We start from the raw sequence: 17511 nt of genomic DNA, 5'->3' as shown, positions 1-17511 counted from the left end.
TTAAAGTTGATTTCTCTCATACATTGTATCACAGAAATGGCATCCCACTAGTATAAAAGATCAGATATCAATGTGGCAAGGCATAGCATAGCTAATAACCCACAATGACAGCATTTGGTACCTCTGGGGTGCATATTAACCACATGATACTCACCATTGTTCTCTTCACTTGGATTCAGGTCTGTAAGATGAATGAATAATTTGTGGGGTCCTCAAATTGGTTTTTCAAATAACTCAGCAAGTGTTGATTGATCTGAAAAATCAATATTATCTTTGATCTTGACATTTTGGTCATCTGAGGGGTTTGTATAAATCTCATTATGTACAGGAGAACATTGGGTGGCAAACTCAGGACATGCCCATGAATGTCATGTGTGCTGTGACTATCTAGTTGTTATACTATCGATGAATGAACAAGTGATTCCCATATTGCTTTATTTACAGTCACCTGGTTCTGATCGCAATCTAGGAATCTAGGAATCACCTTCTTTGTGCTGGATGTAGGTCCCCAAAAATGCCTCTGGATTATTTTGGGATTGCATCTTGTATATACATGCTTTTTGGCTGATTTAACAATATCCAGAATCATTCATCATAGCACTCCAACATCATATTATCTGATGTTTCTAAGCAAAGAGATTGCTAGTCCCTACTGACCATGGCATATCATTGTATGGTAGTTGTTAGAAAATTCATTGTAACTACTTAACCTGATAAACAACTTCAGCAAAGTGTCAGGGTATAAAATTAACTCAAACAAATAGTAGCCTTCCTCTACTCAAAGGATAAACAGGCTGAGAAAGAAATTAAGAAAATGACACCCTTCACATAGTCCCAAATAATATAAAATATCTTGGTGTGACTTTAACCAAGCAAGTGAAAGATCTGTATGACAAGAACTTCAAGTCTCTGAAGAAAGAAATTGAGGAAGATCTCAGAAGATGGAAAGATCTTCCATGCTCATGGATTGGCAGGATTAATATAGTAAAGATGGCCATTTTACCAAAAGCAATCTACAGATTCAATGCAATCTCCATCAAAATTCCTACTCAATTCTTTATAGAGATAGAAAGAGCAATTTTCAAATTCATTTGGAATAACAAAAAAACCAGGATAGCAAAAAATATATTCAAAAATAAAAGAACTTCTGGGGGAATCACCATCTCTGACTTTAAGCAGTATTACAGAACAATAGTCATAAAAACTGTATGGTATTGGTACAGAGACAGGCAGATAGATCAGTGGAACAGAACTGAAGACCCAGAAATGAACCCACACACCTATACTCACTTGATCTTTGACAAAGGAGCTAAAACCATCCAATGGAAGAAAGATAGCATTTTCAACAAATGCTGCTGGTTCAAGCAGAGGTTGGCATGTAGAAGAATGAAAATCGATCCATTCTTATCACCATGTACAAAGCTTAAGTCCAAGTGGATCAAGGACCTCCACATCAAACCAGATACACTCAAACTCTATTAGTTTGAAAGTAGAAAAAGTGGGGAAGAGTCTCAAAGACATGGATGGGGGGGGGGATTTCCTGAACAAAACACCAATGGCTCATGCTCTAAGATCAAGAATCGACAAATGGGACCTCATAAAAATGCAAAGCGTTTGTAAAGCAAAAGACACTGTCATTAGGACAAAACGGCAACCAACAGATTGGGAAAATATCTTTACCAATCTTACATCTGATAGAGGGCTAATATCCAAAATATACAAAGAATTCAAGAAGTTAGGCTCCAGAGAGCCAAGTAACCCTATTAAAAAATGGGGTACAGAGCTAAACAAAACATTCTCAGCTGAGGATTATCGAATGGCCAAAAGGCACCTAAGGAAATGTTCAACATCCTTAGTCATTAGGGAAATGCAAATCAAAACAACCCTGAGATTCCACCTCACACCAGTCAGAATAGCTAAGATCAAAAACTCAGGTGACAGCAGATGCTGGCAAGGATGTATTAGAGGATGTATTGAGAGAGTTGAAGGAGCTTGCAACCCCATAAAAAACAATAATGCCAGCCAACCAGAGCTTCCAGGGATAAACCACTAACCAAAGACTATACATGGACTGACCCAGGGCTCCAACTGCACATGTAACAAAGAATAGCCTTGTTGGGGCACCAGGGGAAGGGGAAGCCCTTGGTCCTGCCAAGGTTGGACCCCCAGTGCAGGGGAATATGGAGGGGGCAATAAGAGGGATGTGTAGGAGGAATACCCATATGGGCGAGGTGGGGGTAGGAAATGGGGGCTTATGAACAGGAAACTGGGAAGAGGAATAACATTTGAAATATAAGTAAAGAATTATATCTAATAAAAAATTTTTTTAAAAAGAAAGAAGATTCATTGTAGCCCTAATTAATGCTTCTTCATAAATTATCACCAGCTGCTGGTGTAATACATAGCCTTTGACCTGTGAAAAGGAATAGCCTTTACAGCAGGCTGATCGTGTACTGTGTTGGCCACTATGTTATTCTTTCAGCCAACACCTGCCTCTGTGTGCTTATTTGATACTAAAATACTGTATTGGAGAAAATCTGCCTATCCAAAAATGGCAAATAAAACTTGGATGTCCTCTAAACAACCTTCCTAAGGATCAATCCTTTAATCCAGGCTTTGAGACATAACAATATACACCAATTTTCCTTATGGAAGAACAAATTACTGCTAAGAGGAGTGAGGGATTGTTGTCATCTCCGTAGAGCATTAATGTCAGCATCCCATGGGTGTGATATGGCGTGGCTTCAATACTGTACTGTAGAAAGAATGTGATGCTTTTTGGTATAGTGTGTCTAAATAACAGTGTGACATCAATATAGTCCTCCATCCTACCACATATGGAGGAATGAGGATTCAGTCAACTTGCGAAAGCCCCTAATAGAGGAACTTTGCTCACCAACTCCTTGTTGTTGTCCCCCTTACTGGGACAACTTGCTGGTGGGTGTCAGAATTCTGAGCAACTCTTGTCTTTGGCTTCTTTATATGTCAGGCTAATTCCTGATGCTTTCTTTCCATTGCAATGGTTAGCCAACAGACTCATGCTTCAGATTAGGGCTGTATCCCCTAGAGTTCAGTTGGGATTTGCCTCACTGGTGAGTTCACAGCTACAGGACGTGTCTTTTCCTGAGGAGGCCTTGATCTTAGAGTGTGGAATGTTGTTTCCAGTTCTCTGTGGCTTTCGTTTGCCCCCTCAGTTTTCTCATGGGTGCTATCCGTGAAGGAAAGGCAGTCAGACACAGAAGCACTCTTGCTGGGCCACAGGCTAGACAAAATCAGGGCCTATTTGCACACAGCAAAGCAAAGGAAGAAAACCCACCCACAACTGCCATGCTTGCTGGGATTGGATGCAATGGTGGCTTACTTGCTGTGAACACTCAGTGCTCCTGCTGCAGCAGCTCTGTCTGAGGGAGCGCTCATCCTAGGCTCTGCTACATCCTCATGCTAGGGGATTTTAGACCTAGAGAAAGAGGGGACGGACCTGGTGATGGGCTGCCATGTCAGCCGCAGAGTCTGAATCAGCTCTGTTCTGCTGCACAATCTAGCAATAATTTTCAGTTGAGGTCATTCCCTGTATCCCAAGGAAATAGTCTCAGAGAACGTGTAGGCTTAGATTTTTTTCAGCTATAAAAATGTTAGAAACTGAACTGTGAACTACACACTATGAGGGACTAGAAAAAACAAACAAACAAACATCACCTTTCTCCAATAGTTTCTTGGATGGGATAAGAACATAGTGGTCAGGAGATACAGACAAGTATCGATAAGTGCTTTTCCTGTACACCTAATGAACAATAAAGTTTTACCCATGAGGTCTTGCCAGCGAGCTATGCATGCTTAGCAAGTTCCCAAGACTGTGAAATGTAGGCTTGGATGCCAGCACATCCTTAGACCAGCATCTTGTATGGTAGTGGACCAGCATCTTGTATTGTGCACTGTTTCCCAGTTGCTCCATGGGGAGCAGCTTCCTCCAAATGAAGCTCCCTTTAACATAGCCTGCCTGACTTCAGGTCTAAAGCTATAACCCCAGGCAACTAGAAAATCTCCATAACAAGGAGCCAAAAATAAAACTTCCCTCCCTGTACCGTGACTGTGTCAGGGATATTCTGAGTAAGGTAAGGATGACTAGTTGAAGGCCAAGTGCTTACAAGTATTATCTCGTACTGAGCAGTAGTCCATGGAAGGGCTGCTCTATGTTATCCTTTTTCACGCAAGATTCATGACATCTGTATAGTTTCTCCTTCAGGGCTGCTCTAAGGAGGACCACTACAAACCTGATGCGCCCTAGTTTCTCTGAGGACACCTACTTCTTGTTCTGGAATCCCTGGGTCAACAGGGATTGCAGTTCATATATCTGAAGAGTTGTTCATGGCTTCTTCATGGGGACACCCCATTTTACATCACCAGCACAGTCTGAAGGCTCACATTTCTTGCAACCTTCCTTGTGGCTGATTTTAACTCAGAGGGAATGATTTTGAAATACAGCAGTTACAGAGAGCTACAGACAGGACACAGTGAGCACTTTAAACAATCACAAGCCTAAAGGGGCTGTTGGAGACCGCCCTGGTTTTGCACCTCAGCACAGCTCTGGGAATTTTACTGGATGCAGATGCAACTCCATCTCTCAAATAAAATCATAGCAAACTCCAAAGCCAATGCTAACTGAGTCAAGATTAGGCACAGCTGGAAAGAAAATGGCAGGAGGCGCTGAGGAAAACCATCCGGGATGCTGAGAAGGAACAATGAGTCCCCTGACCTTGCAGTGAACAGTCAGCATGCACCAAGGGCAGAAAACACACATAAACACTTAGGCAGTGTGTCCTGACCTTCAAGAACATGGATTTGCCACAGCAGCCTCCTTCTCTCCTCCATGTACCCATAGTCCTTTGTTTTATCTCTAACGAATCTCCATGCAGATATATAGCTTGCCTCTACAAATCTTTGAAAATCTGTGTTCACAGCAGGTTTTATTTCTGTTTGTTATAGGGAGCTAGGTGGCCATGTAAAATGTTGGTCTGCTGTACTTGACAATTCATTGGATGCCAAGTGAACTGACAGAGTACTTTTCTCATTAAAATTGGTCTTTACCAACTTTAACATGTTTCCGGAGCAATTGAACATACATGTCTTTAGAAACACAAATGAGTGTGTGCCTGCACATACACACACTCACACATAAATGCATACAGGCACACATGCACACATACTTGTATATACAAGCACCCAGACCATAAGCACCTATGCAAGCATGTACCTACACATATGTACAACATGGGCACCATCATGCTCTCCTACCTCTCTTACATCTAGGGACACACAAACACACACACATACTCACACCAGAAAGAGAGAGAGCGCGCGCAGAGGAAATATTGCTGTGTTGCAGTACCTTTCCTGATGAATGAATGAGGAGATGTGGGGACCTATTCCGTGCACAAGGCTCATAGACTCAGCCAGGACCTGCTCCCTTAGCCTGTACTTATTTTTTCATCCATGAACATTTTCCATGCAGAGTCTCACTGATCTACAGGTAAGTTACAACCTCTGCATAGCTAAGCAGAGCCACATAGGAACAAATTCCTGCAGTAAGAAATACTTTATGTGCCTGGCCCTTTAAATGACCCTATGCTCTTCAGTGACAGTTGGCTCTTGGACTTCTGGGAACAGAATTGGGTAGAAAGCCAACAGAAGCTGAGAGGGAGGGGAGAAGTGAGAAGGAAGTGGGAGAGAGTAGGAGGAGAAGTAGGGTTCAGGAGACAGAAGAGTGTGTCAGCAAAGAAGAAAGAAGACCTTAGGCAGGGCTTGAAAAGAGTAAAGAAGACATTTTGGAGAGTGAAACTAAGAAACAATTAGAATGAGCTAGCAGTGAGAAGACAGTTGGTCACAGTTTACTCAGGAGAAGCTGGGCAGAGGCAGAGACAATAGTGTTAGGGAACAAACAAAAGAAGAACCCATGAAAAAACCACAAATGAAGTAGCTATATAAGTTTATAGAGACAAAGAACTATAAAACAAAAAGGGAAAAATTTTAAGCCAAAGGAAAATTGAGCACCCAATGTGGAATCTGTTTGAAGGAAGAAAAACAAATCAGAAACAAAACAAACCAACCTTACATTAAGAGAAATTTGGCCACCATTGTGGCTAGGCAGGATGGGAAGCTTTATTTCAAGTACGATCAAGGAACAGAAAAGAAGGGATGGGTAATTTGTTTGAAAAAGCTGACAGTGTATTTACAGATGCTGTTGTTGGAATATACCCTCCATTGTTTTTAGCCATTTTCCCCCGTTTTTCCTTGTTTTGACTTAATTAGTTTATAAGAATGTTAAAACACTGGTTAGCCAACTGGAAACATTACTGGCGGAAACAGAGCAACTTGGTAATAAGAGAGCATCAAGAAAAAGGAGAACAAATATGTTCATTTCCAGTGACTAATTCAAAAGAAGGGAGTTTCCCCACATAGAAAAAGAGGGAGGAAATGTGTCAATGGGCAGTTGTATCAGAGAAATGAAAAAGAATGGTCAAATAAAAGCTTTTTTTTCTTCAAGAAATAGGGATAAACCCACAGCAGTCCTTGGTCAAAATCACCAAGAGCGTTCCCAGTACTTACAAAGCATATGCCTGCTAATGAGGATAATCCACAAGGTTATCATGAGAGAGGTTGCATTCTATAGAAATGGAAGGCCTAAAGCAGTTTAAGGAGGCAATGATATTTTATTTGATGCACCCAGCATAAGTGAAACAAACGCTACATTGGAATATTCAGAATAGGTGTATTCCCTAAGAATGGAGGGCATTGGTCACAGTTGTACTAGAGGCTGGTCCTTAAATGGCAATGGTTTTCATAGTGAAGAGTAGTCAGGAATTTGGAACAGCACAATAGAGCAAGAGAAATTAATTTGGGGAGGAACCGGTTGATAGGTAAAAGTTATTATGCTGATATGCAAGAACAGGTTCAATTGAAGAAGCAATCATAGAACAATGTTTCTTTAAGAGCATGGGGCAAAGTTTACAAGCCTGAAAAGAAATCAAACATCATTTTCAGAAATTCCGAGGCTTTGAAGAAGCCATCATTGTTTTTTTTACAAAGATTAATCTCAGCAGTAAATAAGATTATACCATACTCCAATACAAAACAAGTGTTGATAGAGACCCTAGCAATCAAAACTGAAAATGTGGAGTGTAAAAAGTCATAAGGCCAGTGAAGGAACAGGCTAAGCCCATAGATGAACAGATAAAGAACATGAATGATATTGGTTCTAACTTATACACAGCTAGTATAACAGGTCAAGCTACAGCTATAGGTCTCCCATAACAGAGGGCCTGGTTCTTTAATTGTGGGGAATAGGGACATTTGAAACAAAATTGTGGCCAAGGCATCTCTAAGGGCAATTGTCTTCCAAAACATAATTCAGAAAGTGCAGACTTCCAGGAGGGTGCAGATGATGTGGCAAGGGTTACCATTGGACCAATGAACTTAGGTCCAAGAGAGATATCCAAGGCAATGTCTTGCCATCGGGAAACTATATGGGGGTGGGGGTTTTAATAGAGTTAAACTTAATAGAGATATCAAGATGCACACGTGGATCACAGAGAACCCAAACAGGACTCTCTGTTGCCTTCGACTAATTCTCCTACTGGGCTCATTATGCAAAGGAAAGATAGTATTTTAGAATGGATTTTCATAACATACAAAGTAAAAAATTAAAGACAAAGAAAATGTTTCTGACTCAATTATAAAATAAGACTTTATGAACTATCAGGCATAGACCCAGCACAAATCATAGTGCTTTATACTAATGCTAAGATTACTATGTTATGGGTAATCAATAAAGAGTGGGAAAGAACTTGTGGAATCTCTCTGGGAGAAATTAACCATCTAATATCCTAAAAGCAAATGCCTTTATTTATAAAAAGAACTAATGGGATTCTCTTATGTATTTTAATGTGAATACCAATTCCTGAAGTGCCTACATTATTTTTACTGATGCAAATAAATTAAGAATGGCCAGTTATACAGCAGAAAAATAAATTAGCAAAGTAATCCAAAGCCCATGTAATTCAGTTCCAAAATAAAAAAAAATTGAAAGAGAGAGAATTGTATGAAGTTTTTATGGTTCTATTTGATTTTTCTGACCTATTAACATAATTACTCTCCCAAAAAAAGAATTATTTTGCAGACAGAAACTGCTGGTAACTAAGAATTAACATTTTTATACAACTGCAATAATTAGAAACAAATTATTAAGTATGACCCATATTTGATCTCCTACACGCTTGCCAGGTCAACTAGCACAAGAAAGTGAGGAAATTGACCATTAGTAAAACAAGAGCTAGAAGCCTCAAAACTTCATAACCAATACTGTGTTAATGGTAAAATTCAAATTTTTTCTATCACTTGGCAACAAGACAAGTAAATTATGAGAAAATGTCAATCTTGTTTTTTGTAGAACCAAACTTCATTACAAATAAGTTACCATCAGAGTACCAAAAGAAATGAAATGAATATGTTTCACTTTGCAGAATTTGACAAACTAAAGTTTGTACACATACCATTGATATAGGCTCAGGATTTCAATGAGCAACTATTTTGAGTTCTGACAAGGCTGATTTTATAATTATAAAATTATTGGAAGTAATGGCAAGTATGGGGGTACCTGTACAATTTAAGAATGACAGTGATATATGTCTCCAATAAGATGAAGGAATTCTTTGCATATTATAATATAAGCCACAATACAGGTATATGACACAAGACTACAGGACAAGTAGTTGTAAAAAGATTTAATTGTGCAATCCCCATCAAAATACCAATCCAGTTCTTCATAGAGTTAGACAGAACAATTTGCAAATTCATCTGGAATAACAAAAAACCCAGGATAGCTAAAACTATCCTCAACAATAAAAGGACTTCAGGGGGAATCACTATCCCTGAACTCAAGCAGTATTACAGAGCAATAGTGATAAAAACTGCATGGTATTGGTACAGAGACAGACAGATAGACCAATGGAATAGAATTGAAGACCCAGAAATGAACCCACACACCTATGGTCACTTGATTTTTGACAAAGGAGCCAAAACCATCCAATGGAAAAAAGATAGCATTTTCAGCAAATGGTGCTGGTTCAACTGGAGGTCAACATGTAGAAGAATGCAGATCGATCCATGCTTATCACCCTGTACAAAGCTTAAGTCCAAGTGGATCAAGGACCTCCACATCAAACCAGATACACTCAAACTAATAGAAGAAAAACTGGGGAAGCATCTCGAACACATGGGCACTGGGAAAATTTTCCTGAACAAAATACCAATGGCTTATGCTCTAAGATCAAGAATCGACAAATGGGATCTCATAAAACTGCAAAGCTTCTGTAAGGCAAAGGACACTGTGGTTAGGACAAAACAGCAACCAACAGATTGGGAAAAGATCTTTACCAATCCTACAACAGATAGAGGGCTTATATCCAAAATATACAAAGACCTCAAGAAGTTAGACTGCAGGGAGACAAATAACCCTATTAAAAAGTGGGGTTCAGAGGGGGCTGGAGAGATGGCTCAGTGGTTAAGAGCACCGACTGCTCTTCCAGAGGTCCTGAGTTCAAATCCCAGCAACCACATGGTGGCTCACAACCATCTGTAATGGAATCCAATGCCCTCTTCTGGTGTGTCAGAAGACAGCTACAGTGTACTCATATACAAAATAAATAAATAAATCTTTTTTAAAAAATGGGGTTCAGAGCTAAACAAAGAATTCACAGCTGAGGAATGCCAAATGGCTGAGAAACACCTAAAGAAATGTCCAACATCATTAGTCATAAGGGAAATGCAAATCAAAACAACCCTGAGATTTCACCTCACACCAGTGAGAATGGCTAAAGATCAAAAACTCAGGTGACAGCAAATGCTGGCGAGGATGTGAAGAAAGAGGAACACTCCTCCATTGTTGGTGGGATTGCAAACTGGTACAACCAACCTGGAAATCAGTCTGGAGGTTCCTCAGAAAATTGGACATTGAACTACCTGAGGACCCAGCTCTACCTCTCTTGGACATATACCCAAAAGATGCCCCAACATATAAAAAAGACACGTGCTCCACTTTGTTCATAGCAGCCTTATATATAATAGCCAGAAGCTGGAAAGAACCCAGATGCCCTTCAACAGAGGAATGGATACAGAAAATATGGTACATCTACACAATGGAATATTACTCAGCTATCAAAAACAATGACTTTATGAAATTCATAGGCAAATGGAGGGATCTGGAAAATATCATCCTGAGTGAGGTAACCCAATCACAGAGAAACACACATGGTATGCACTCATTGATAAGTGGCTATTAGCCCAAATGCTTGAATTACCCTAGTTGCCTAGAACAAATGAAACTCAAGACAGATGATCAAAATGTGAATGCTTCACTCCTTCTTTAAAAGAGGAACAAGAATACCCATGGCAGGGAATAGAGAGGCAAAGATTAAAACAGACACAGAAGGAACACCCATTCAGAGCCTGCCCCACATGTGGCCCATACATATACAGCCATCCAATTAGACAAGATGGATGAAGCAAAGAAGTACAGACCGACAGGAGCCGGATGTAGATCGCTCCTGAGAGACACAGCCAGAATATAGCAAATACAGAGGCGAATGCCAGCAGCAAACCACTGAACTGAGAACAGGACCCCCGTTGAAGGAATCAGAGAAAGAACTGGGAGAGCTTGAAGGGGCTCGAGACCCCATATGAACAACAATGCCAAGCAACCAGAGCTTCCAGGGACTAAGCCACTACCTAAAGACTATACATGGACTGACCCTGGACTCTGACCTCATAGGTAGCATTGAATATCCTAGTAAGATCACCAGTGTAAGGGGAAGCCCTGGGTCCTGCTAAGACTGAACCCCCAGTGAACGTGATTGTTGGGGGGAGGGGGGTAATGGGGGGAGGATGGGGAGGGGAACACCCATAAAGAAGGGGAGGGGGGCTAGGGGGATGCTGGCCCGTAAACCGGGAAAGGGAATAACACTCGAAATGTAAATAAGAAATACTCAAGTTAATAAAAAAAAAAAAAATATATATATATATATATATATATATATATATATATATATATTAGGTTGTCAAGGATAACCTCTGACCTAGTTTGTTTTCTGTTGCTGAAATAAAGCATTGACTAAAAAAAAAAAAAGAAAAGAAATACTCAAGTTAATAAAAAAATAAATTTAAAAAAAAAAGATCTAATTGTACCTTTAAAAATGCTGATACAGGGGTTGGGGATTTGGCTCAGTGGTAGAGCGCTTGCCTAGCAAGCGCAAGGCCCTGGGTTCGGTCCCCAGCTCCAAAAAAAAAAAAAAAGAAAAAAGAAAAAAATGCTGATACAGCAAAAAGGAAGGACAAAGACCCCAAGGGGTGGACTAAATAATGCTCTGTTAACTTTAAATTTTCTGAACATTAATGAGAAAGGAACAACAGAGGCTGAAAGACACTGTTTATAAAATGTTTATAAAAAATGTTTATAAAAAAACATTGGAATTAAATCAATCTACACACTATAAGGTTGTGTTAACATCAGAATGAAAGGTGGCAATGTGTTGTGTTGGGGACATGGAATTGTTGGATCACAACAAGAAATGAGAAGCTATGGACACAATTACAACTAAGAAAGCTCAGATCATCTGAAAACCTTGAACACTGACCAAAAAAAAGAGTAGAAAAGAGATCCTCACCAACCACAGCATTTCCCTGCCAGTCAGCAGAGCCAAACAAGAAAAGTTGAGCACCCAATCACTGGCAGGCCTATGGGGATGACTTTGGTCTTCTACAAAAGACAGCCATGCTCAATGCAGATCAACAACAGGCTAAGGAGCAGGACAATAAGGGAGACGATGCTGAATACAGCATCCTGAAAGCCGACATGGAGACTAAGCAAAGCTTCACAGAGCTGGGGACAGAGACTGAGACTTAGAAAAGGAACTCCAAAGAACAAGATGTTGGAAGATAAGGTGGCCCAGAAAATAAGAAAGGTTCATGAGGAAGGACCCAAATTGCAGGAAGGAGATCATCCCTGTGAGGGTCTTATGTTGTGGATATGCTTCTGATCGATCATCAGAAAGATCACATCAGACACCCAGAACCCTGGGAAAGACATTGGAAATAATTGAGAAGCAGCTGCAAAACTGAGCACTGAGCTACAACAAAAGGGAGGAAATGCACTGTGAAATATTGTATGTGCCTGGCCCTTTAAATGACCCTGCACTGGAAAGTGAATTGGGCTGGCAGACTGAGAGGACAGTTGGTGACAGCTTGTCAAGGAGAAGCTGAACTGAGCCAGAGAAGATCTTAGGAGACAGATAAAAGGACACACAATGTAGCTAAGTAAGTTTATAGAGAAAAAGAAAAAATGCAACTTTTCCTTTTTTACAAAAAAGGAAGAGGCCTCCAAACAAAGCCTCTAGCAAGCTTCAAGTGGAAACATGGTATCAGCCCCACTAAACCTACCCTGACTCCTGCACTGCAGACCTTCCACCAGCAATGTAAGGCAGTGACTCGTGCTCCTTGCCCAGGAACTTCTCACCACAGTTTTTGTGATGTGAAAAGTGCCCCAAGGTCACCTGAAGGAGGCTAATGAATTCACTGCAGTGATTTTACTGAAATGCAGCACACTGCACAGCTGTGAGGGAGAATCTGTCCTGAAGCCCAGCTATGCACATGCTCTACTCAGCAGCACAGTGTTAGCAGAGGGATGCATTGTAGGAGTCCATGCATCCTTAGGGTGAGGCCAATAAGACATACCGGGAATTTCCATGGGCGTACTCTGTGCAGGGAAAGTAAACTAAACTTCTTTAGTTTACTTTTATTTTATTTTTTTGTAAGTGTTTTTATTTATTATATGTAAGTACACTGTAGCTATCTTCAGATATACCAGAAGAAAGCATCAGATCCCATTACAGATGGTTGTGAGCCACCATGTGGTTGCTGGGATTTGAACTCAGGACCTCAGGAAGAACAGTCAGTGTTCTTAACCACTGAGCCATCTCTCCAGCCCTTACTTTTATTCTTTTAAAAAGCTATATTGAAGTTTTAGTATATTAAAAAATGTTAGTTACAAAACAATAAAATTGTAAAGAAAGCCACCATGTTCTTCCTCTCTCTGAACAAATAAACCTTGTAGGAAATGAGACAAAACAGTCTACGTGAGAGGGGACAGGGGATCCAAAGAGTGCTGGTCAGCCAGCTTTGCCCACCAATATACACATCTGCACAGACAGACACACACGTCATAGAAATTATAAATGAGCAGAGAGCACTGAGGGCATCATGCTGGCTGAACAGTTGGATTTAGATTATGCATAGGAGATATTTCAAGTGAGACCCATGACTCTGGTGTTCAACTTGGGGACTGCAAATGCCTAGCGACCACACTGTTGAGGTCGTTGGAGAAATTTTTTTCTCTTGAATCCTCAAATCTGTCACACTAACCCACAACCTGTGAGAATCCTTTCCCAGATCGCTGGTCATCCAGGCAGCTCAGGAAAGAATTCTCCAACAGGATGCACAGAAATAGGGCAGACCTGCTGCTACTCAGGCCCTGTGTGAACCAAGATGTGCAAAGGCTGAAGAGACCATCTTGGGATGCAAGGAACAAGGAGAAAGGCCACATGCCACTCAAAAAGGAGACAATGAGAACCACTCATTCCAGTGGGCAATATCTTTGCAAGTTGCTTCCTACCTGTGACCTCACATGACCCCTCTAAAACCAATGAGCCACAGGCTCCTGACCACGTCAATCAAAGCTCTGTGCTTGCTCCAGAAGTGGCTCCCAATTAGCACAACTTCTGAGTCAGTGGCGTATCAGGGTGTGCTCTGTGATCAATCCATCTCCCTTGATGAACTGCAGCTTCAGTTAGAGCAGGAAATTGTCCTTGCCTATCATTCATTTTCATAATAGAGGCTAACTCCAGAGAAAGTCTTGTAAATGACCACAGAAATGAACTACTGGATGAAACATGGTTGAGCGCCTGTATAAGGTGGAGGATGGTTGCATGGGCTTGACTGTTTATGGTTAGGCACGAGGGCAACCTGCCCCTGCTTGGTACATAGATTTTCCTGCTAGCCTCCCCTCTGAGCCCTTCCGTCTCCTCCCAGGACTCTCCTGTAGTGTAGTCTGCCCCCTGCAACTTTCTGCTCTCCTTCCTTAGTCCGAGAGGTACAAGTCCAAGAGGTTCAAGTCTCCGGGCAAGTCTTCTGCTAAGAGGCAGACAGTGTGGAACCAGAGATATCACTTTGGTTCAAAAGCAAAGAAGGGAGAAGGATTCCCTGCCAATTGCTGCGGTCCCAGTCCTATCAGTCCCGAGCAGTATTCATTTTCTAGTGTGAGTTCATTACATTTACCCGAAGACTCTTATGTGCGATCACTATGCTGCATCTGAGTCGACTCCCTCAACCCAAAACTAAACTACAACCAAAAAACTGGTGAAGCCCTGCCAGCCTCGATCTGCCTCCCACTACTTCACGTACTTTTAAGTACTAGACAACCAACGGGATTCAGGTACCTCGCAGAAGAGGATGTGGTCCCCACTTGTGCGTATATGTCTGTGGTTTTAGAAAACCATGAGCAGGGAGAGGGCAACTCTACTTCTCAGAGATGAGACAAGACTGAACAGGAATGCAATCTTTCTATGTCTCATGGAACCCAGATCTCTAAATCCGTGGTCAGAGCCCCATAGGCTTAGGGCTGATTGATCTCCCTCTCATAATGCACCCCCTTTTCTTTCTAGAGGCTCTGGAGTTGGGCAGGACAGTGCTTGGGTGGCTCACGGATGGGTCACATTCAGGAAAACTGAGTCCGAGAGGTACAAGTCCAAGAGGTTCAAGTCTCCGGGCAAGTCTTCTGCTAAGAGGCAGACAGTGTGGAACCAGAGACATCACTTTGGTTCAAAAGCAAAGAAGGGAGAAGGATTCCCTGCCAATTGCCGTGGTCCCCGTCATATCAGTCCCGAGCAGTATTCATTTTCTAGTGTGAGTTCATTACATTTACCTGAAGACTCTTACGTCCTGGGTGAATTTTCTGCAGGTCCCACATACCCTTCTGATGTTGCATATTTAGCATCTCCAATTCAAAGTTCAGCCTGAGGTAGGGCTCACCACTGTGTGCAAAGAACCCCATGAATACAGGATTCAAGGCTCAGATTAATTCAGGTTGCAGCCTGGACTACTCCCTTCCAGGACATGCAAAATCCTTGCTCCTATGTGCTGGTTCTCTTGATGCTTACAAAATGTATTATCCATGTCCAAGACCAAAGGAGGCAGGATATAAAAAGGAGGGATCTGGGCTGGATAAGCTTAGTGGGACTGTAGGAAGACACCAGTGCTCTAAGAAGTTCCCAGAAGTCTGTACCACAGTCCTAGGCCCACCAGAAAGCCTTGATGACATTTCTTCTGTTTTCAGAACAGGGATTCTCCGTACTGGGTTCCTATTGCTACAGGAAAGCCCAGAGGACATAACCAATATTTCCAGGGAGGAGGCTTTATAAACTCACCAGGTGATTTCAGTTTGTCACCAAGGCGAGCACTGGGGCAAAGGGCTCTGCTGCTCAAAGTGGAGTTCTGTGACTTCATCATTGGGATCACCTGGAAACTTCAAGGCTGGCAAATCTTTAGGACTGACAATCACAGCACCTAGCATCTTGCATGAACCAATTCCTGTCAAAGCCTCGTATTTACATGAGAGCTCACACACTACAGCCCCTATGGCCCAGACCGTGATTCCGGTGACAGATTATGCTTCTCATTTGGAGGAAGAAAATTAGCTTGTGTCCCCACCCACTTCTATCTGCTGCTATGCTCTGCCTCTGAGAGGCACACAGGAAAATGAGTTTGTGTGTGAGGACTCCCTAGATGTGCAGCCTTCTGTGACATTAGGAAAGCTGAGTTAACAGAAAGTTAACAAGACAGCCAACAGGCAACTGGGGATAGTGACTCCCTGTTGTTTAAATCCTTTCTGGTGTAATGTGACAGGATTTTATGAAGTTCGTTCCTTTCATTTTTCATTTTCTGGAACTCAAATTTCAGTTTCTCCACCTTCTTCATCTGATGCTCCTGCTCAGTGAGGGTGGAGGGTTGGTACGATGCCTTCGCAGCAGACCCTATAGGTAGATAAAAAACAAGTGAAAAAGCATAGTTGATGTCACAGGCCCAGGAGAGACCATGCTGAGTCCCCAATAGAAGCCTGAGGAAGAGGGAATGCTAGAGACACAGTGAATCCCTGACAGAGCAGGAAAGCTGTCTTCATGCTGGTCTCCTCAGCTATGTCCCTGTTCCCAACTACCATAGCTAGACATATGCCTCACTAACTCCTGCCATTCCCCCAGACCCAAAATGCATAAGCTGGCCTAGGCAGGAGGATTGGAGGGCATTGTCAGATCTTATCTGATGTGATACAACTAAGTCCTGAAGTCCATAGTGCTTAGGACCACCGAGCCCTAATCCCGTGTTCAAGTTCAAAGTGTCTGAATGATTGAGACCTTGATACATGACCAGGGAGTATCCCTCTCTGTTCTTGGCATCGCATAGCCATGTAACTTAAAGGAGTCCATGGAGGATGAAGGGCCTCAACACCAAATCCCGAAGGGAGACTTTACTTCCTTCTGGCATCCTTTGCTACTCACAATGAAATTAAGGAGCTCCCAGCAGAATGACTTCATGTTTGTCAGTTCTTGGATCTCTGCCAAACTAACCATCAGAAATCCTCGGCTCTGGATCTGCTCTTTAGGAAGCCAGAGGCTCCAGATTACAAACCCTACTCCTGGAAGGACCAGTTCAAGCCTACCTCCTCCATGAAGCTCCCTATCCCCAGCCTGTGGTTTATTCTGCCTTCACCAGGATCATTTATTTCTTCCCCTTTACGCCAAGTCCAAAGGTCAGCTTCCTTGTACCTCTCTCTGCTCTCTCTGTGCGCTCCATTCTCCCTCCGAAATGGACTTTGCAGTTGAGACAATATATCTATGAGCAAAACCTCAAGGCACTGAATGCCCTAAATACAGTTACTGTTGCCACAATCCCAGTTACTGTTGCCACAATCCCAGTTACTGTTGCCACAATACTGGTGGCCTCACAGAGAATGCTAAGGAATCTCAGAGATACATTGGAAGCTCCAGAGGGGGGACTATTAGCTTCCCCTCCAGAAGCCCCAAATCACTAGAAGCCAAGCTGTCCTTTCCAGGAGCCTCCTGGAGACACAAGAGAAGACCTTCAATCGCCCCTCTTCCAAAGGCAGAGATCTGTCTGCTCCATTAGTAACTTTTCACTCCTTCATGAATAGTGAAGATACACGTTCCAAACACAGACTAGAAATGGCCCTTCCCCTCCTAAAGATCTTTAATCAATGAGTTGATGAATAAAGGTTACTAGGACTATAGGTCAAATGGTGAGGAAGAAAGATTGCTCCCCTGTAGTGGTAATCATATCAGGGTAGATGTACAGGGCTCTTTGAATAAGTTGGGGTGATGAATGATTGTGGGTGTT

The 17511-nt window shown here is 42.0% G+C and overlaps 1 protein-coding gene across 2 annotated transcripts in view; it reads right to left on the bottom strand.

The window, feature by feature from the left end:
* Positions 1-10810, bottom strand: part of Dlgap5l1 (DLG associated protein 5 like 1) — a 50613-nt gene extending 39803 nt beyond the window's left edge. Inside the window, exons 1-3 of one of the 2 annotated variants that reach the window (XM_039110931.2) lie at positions 5387-10810; positions 3362-3457; positions 155-253 (exon numbers count right to left, since the gene is read on the bottom strand). In XM_039110931.2, coding sequence (XP_038966859.1) covers positions 155-157 — 3 coding nt within the window. In that variant the 5' untranslated portion in view covers positions 158-253; positions 3362-3457; positions 5387-10810. The remainder of the gene's footprint in view (positions 1-154; positions 254-3361; positions 3458-5386) is intronic. The other variant, XM_063261259.1, reaches the window with a different exon arrangement.
* Between the last annotated feature and the right edge of the window lie 6701 nt (positions 10811-17511).

Source organism: Rattus norvegicus, chromosome 5 (genome assembly GCF_036323735.1).
Source record: "Rattus norvegicus strain BN/NHsdMcwi chromosome 5, GRCr8, whole genome shotgun sequence".
Classification (NCBI taxonomy): Eukaryota; Metazoa; Chordata; class Mammalia; order Rodentia; family Muridae; genus Rattus; species Rattus norvegicus.
This window is presented reverse-complemented; position numbering and strand designations above follow the sequence as displayed.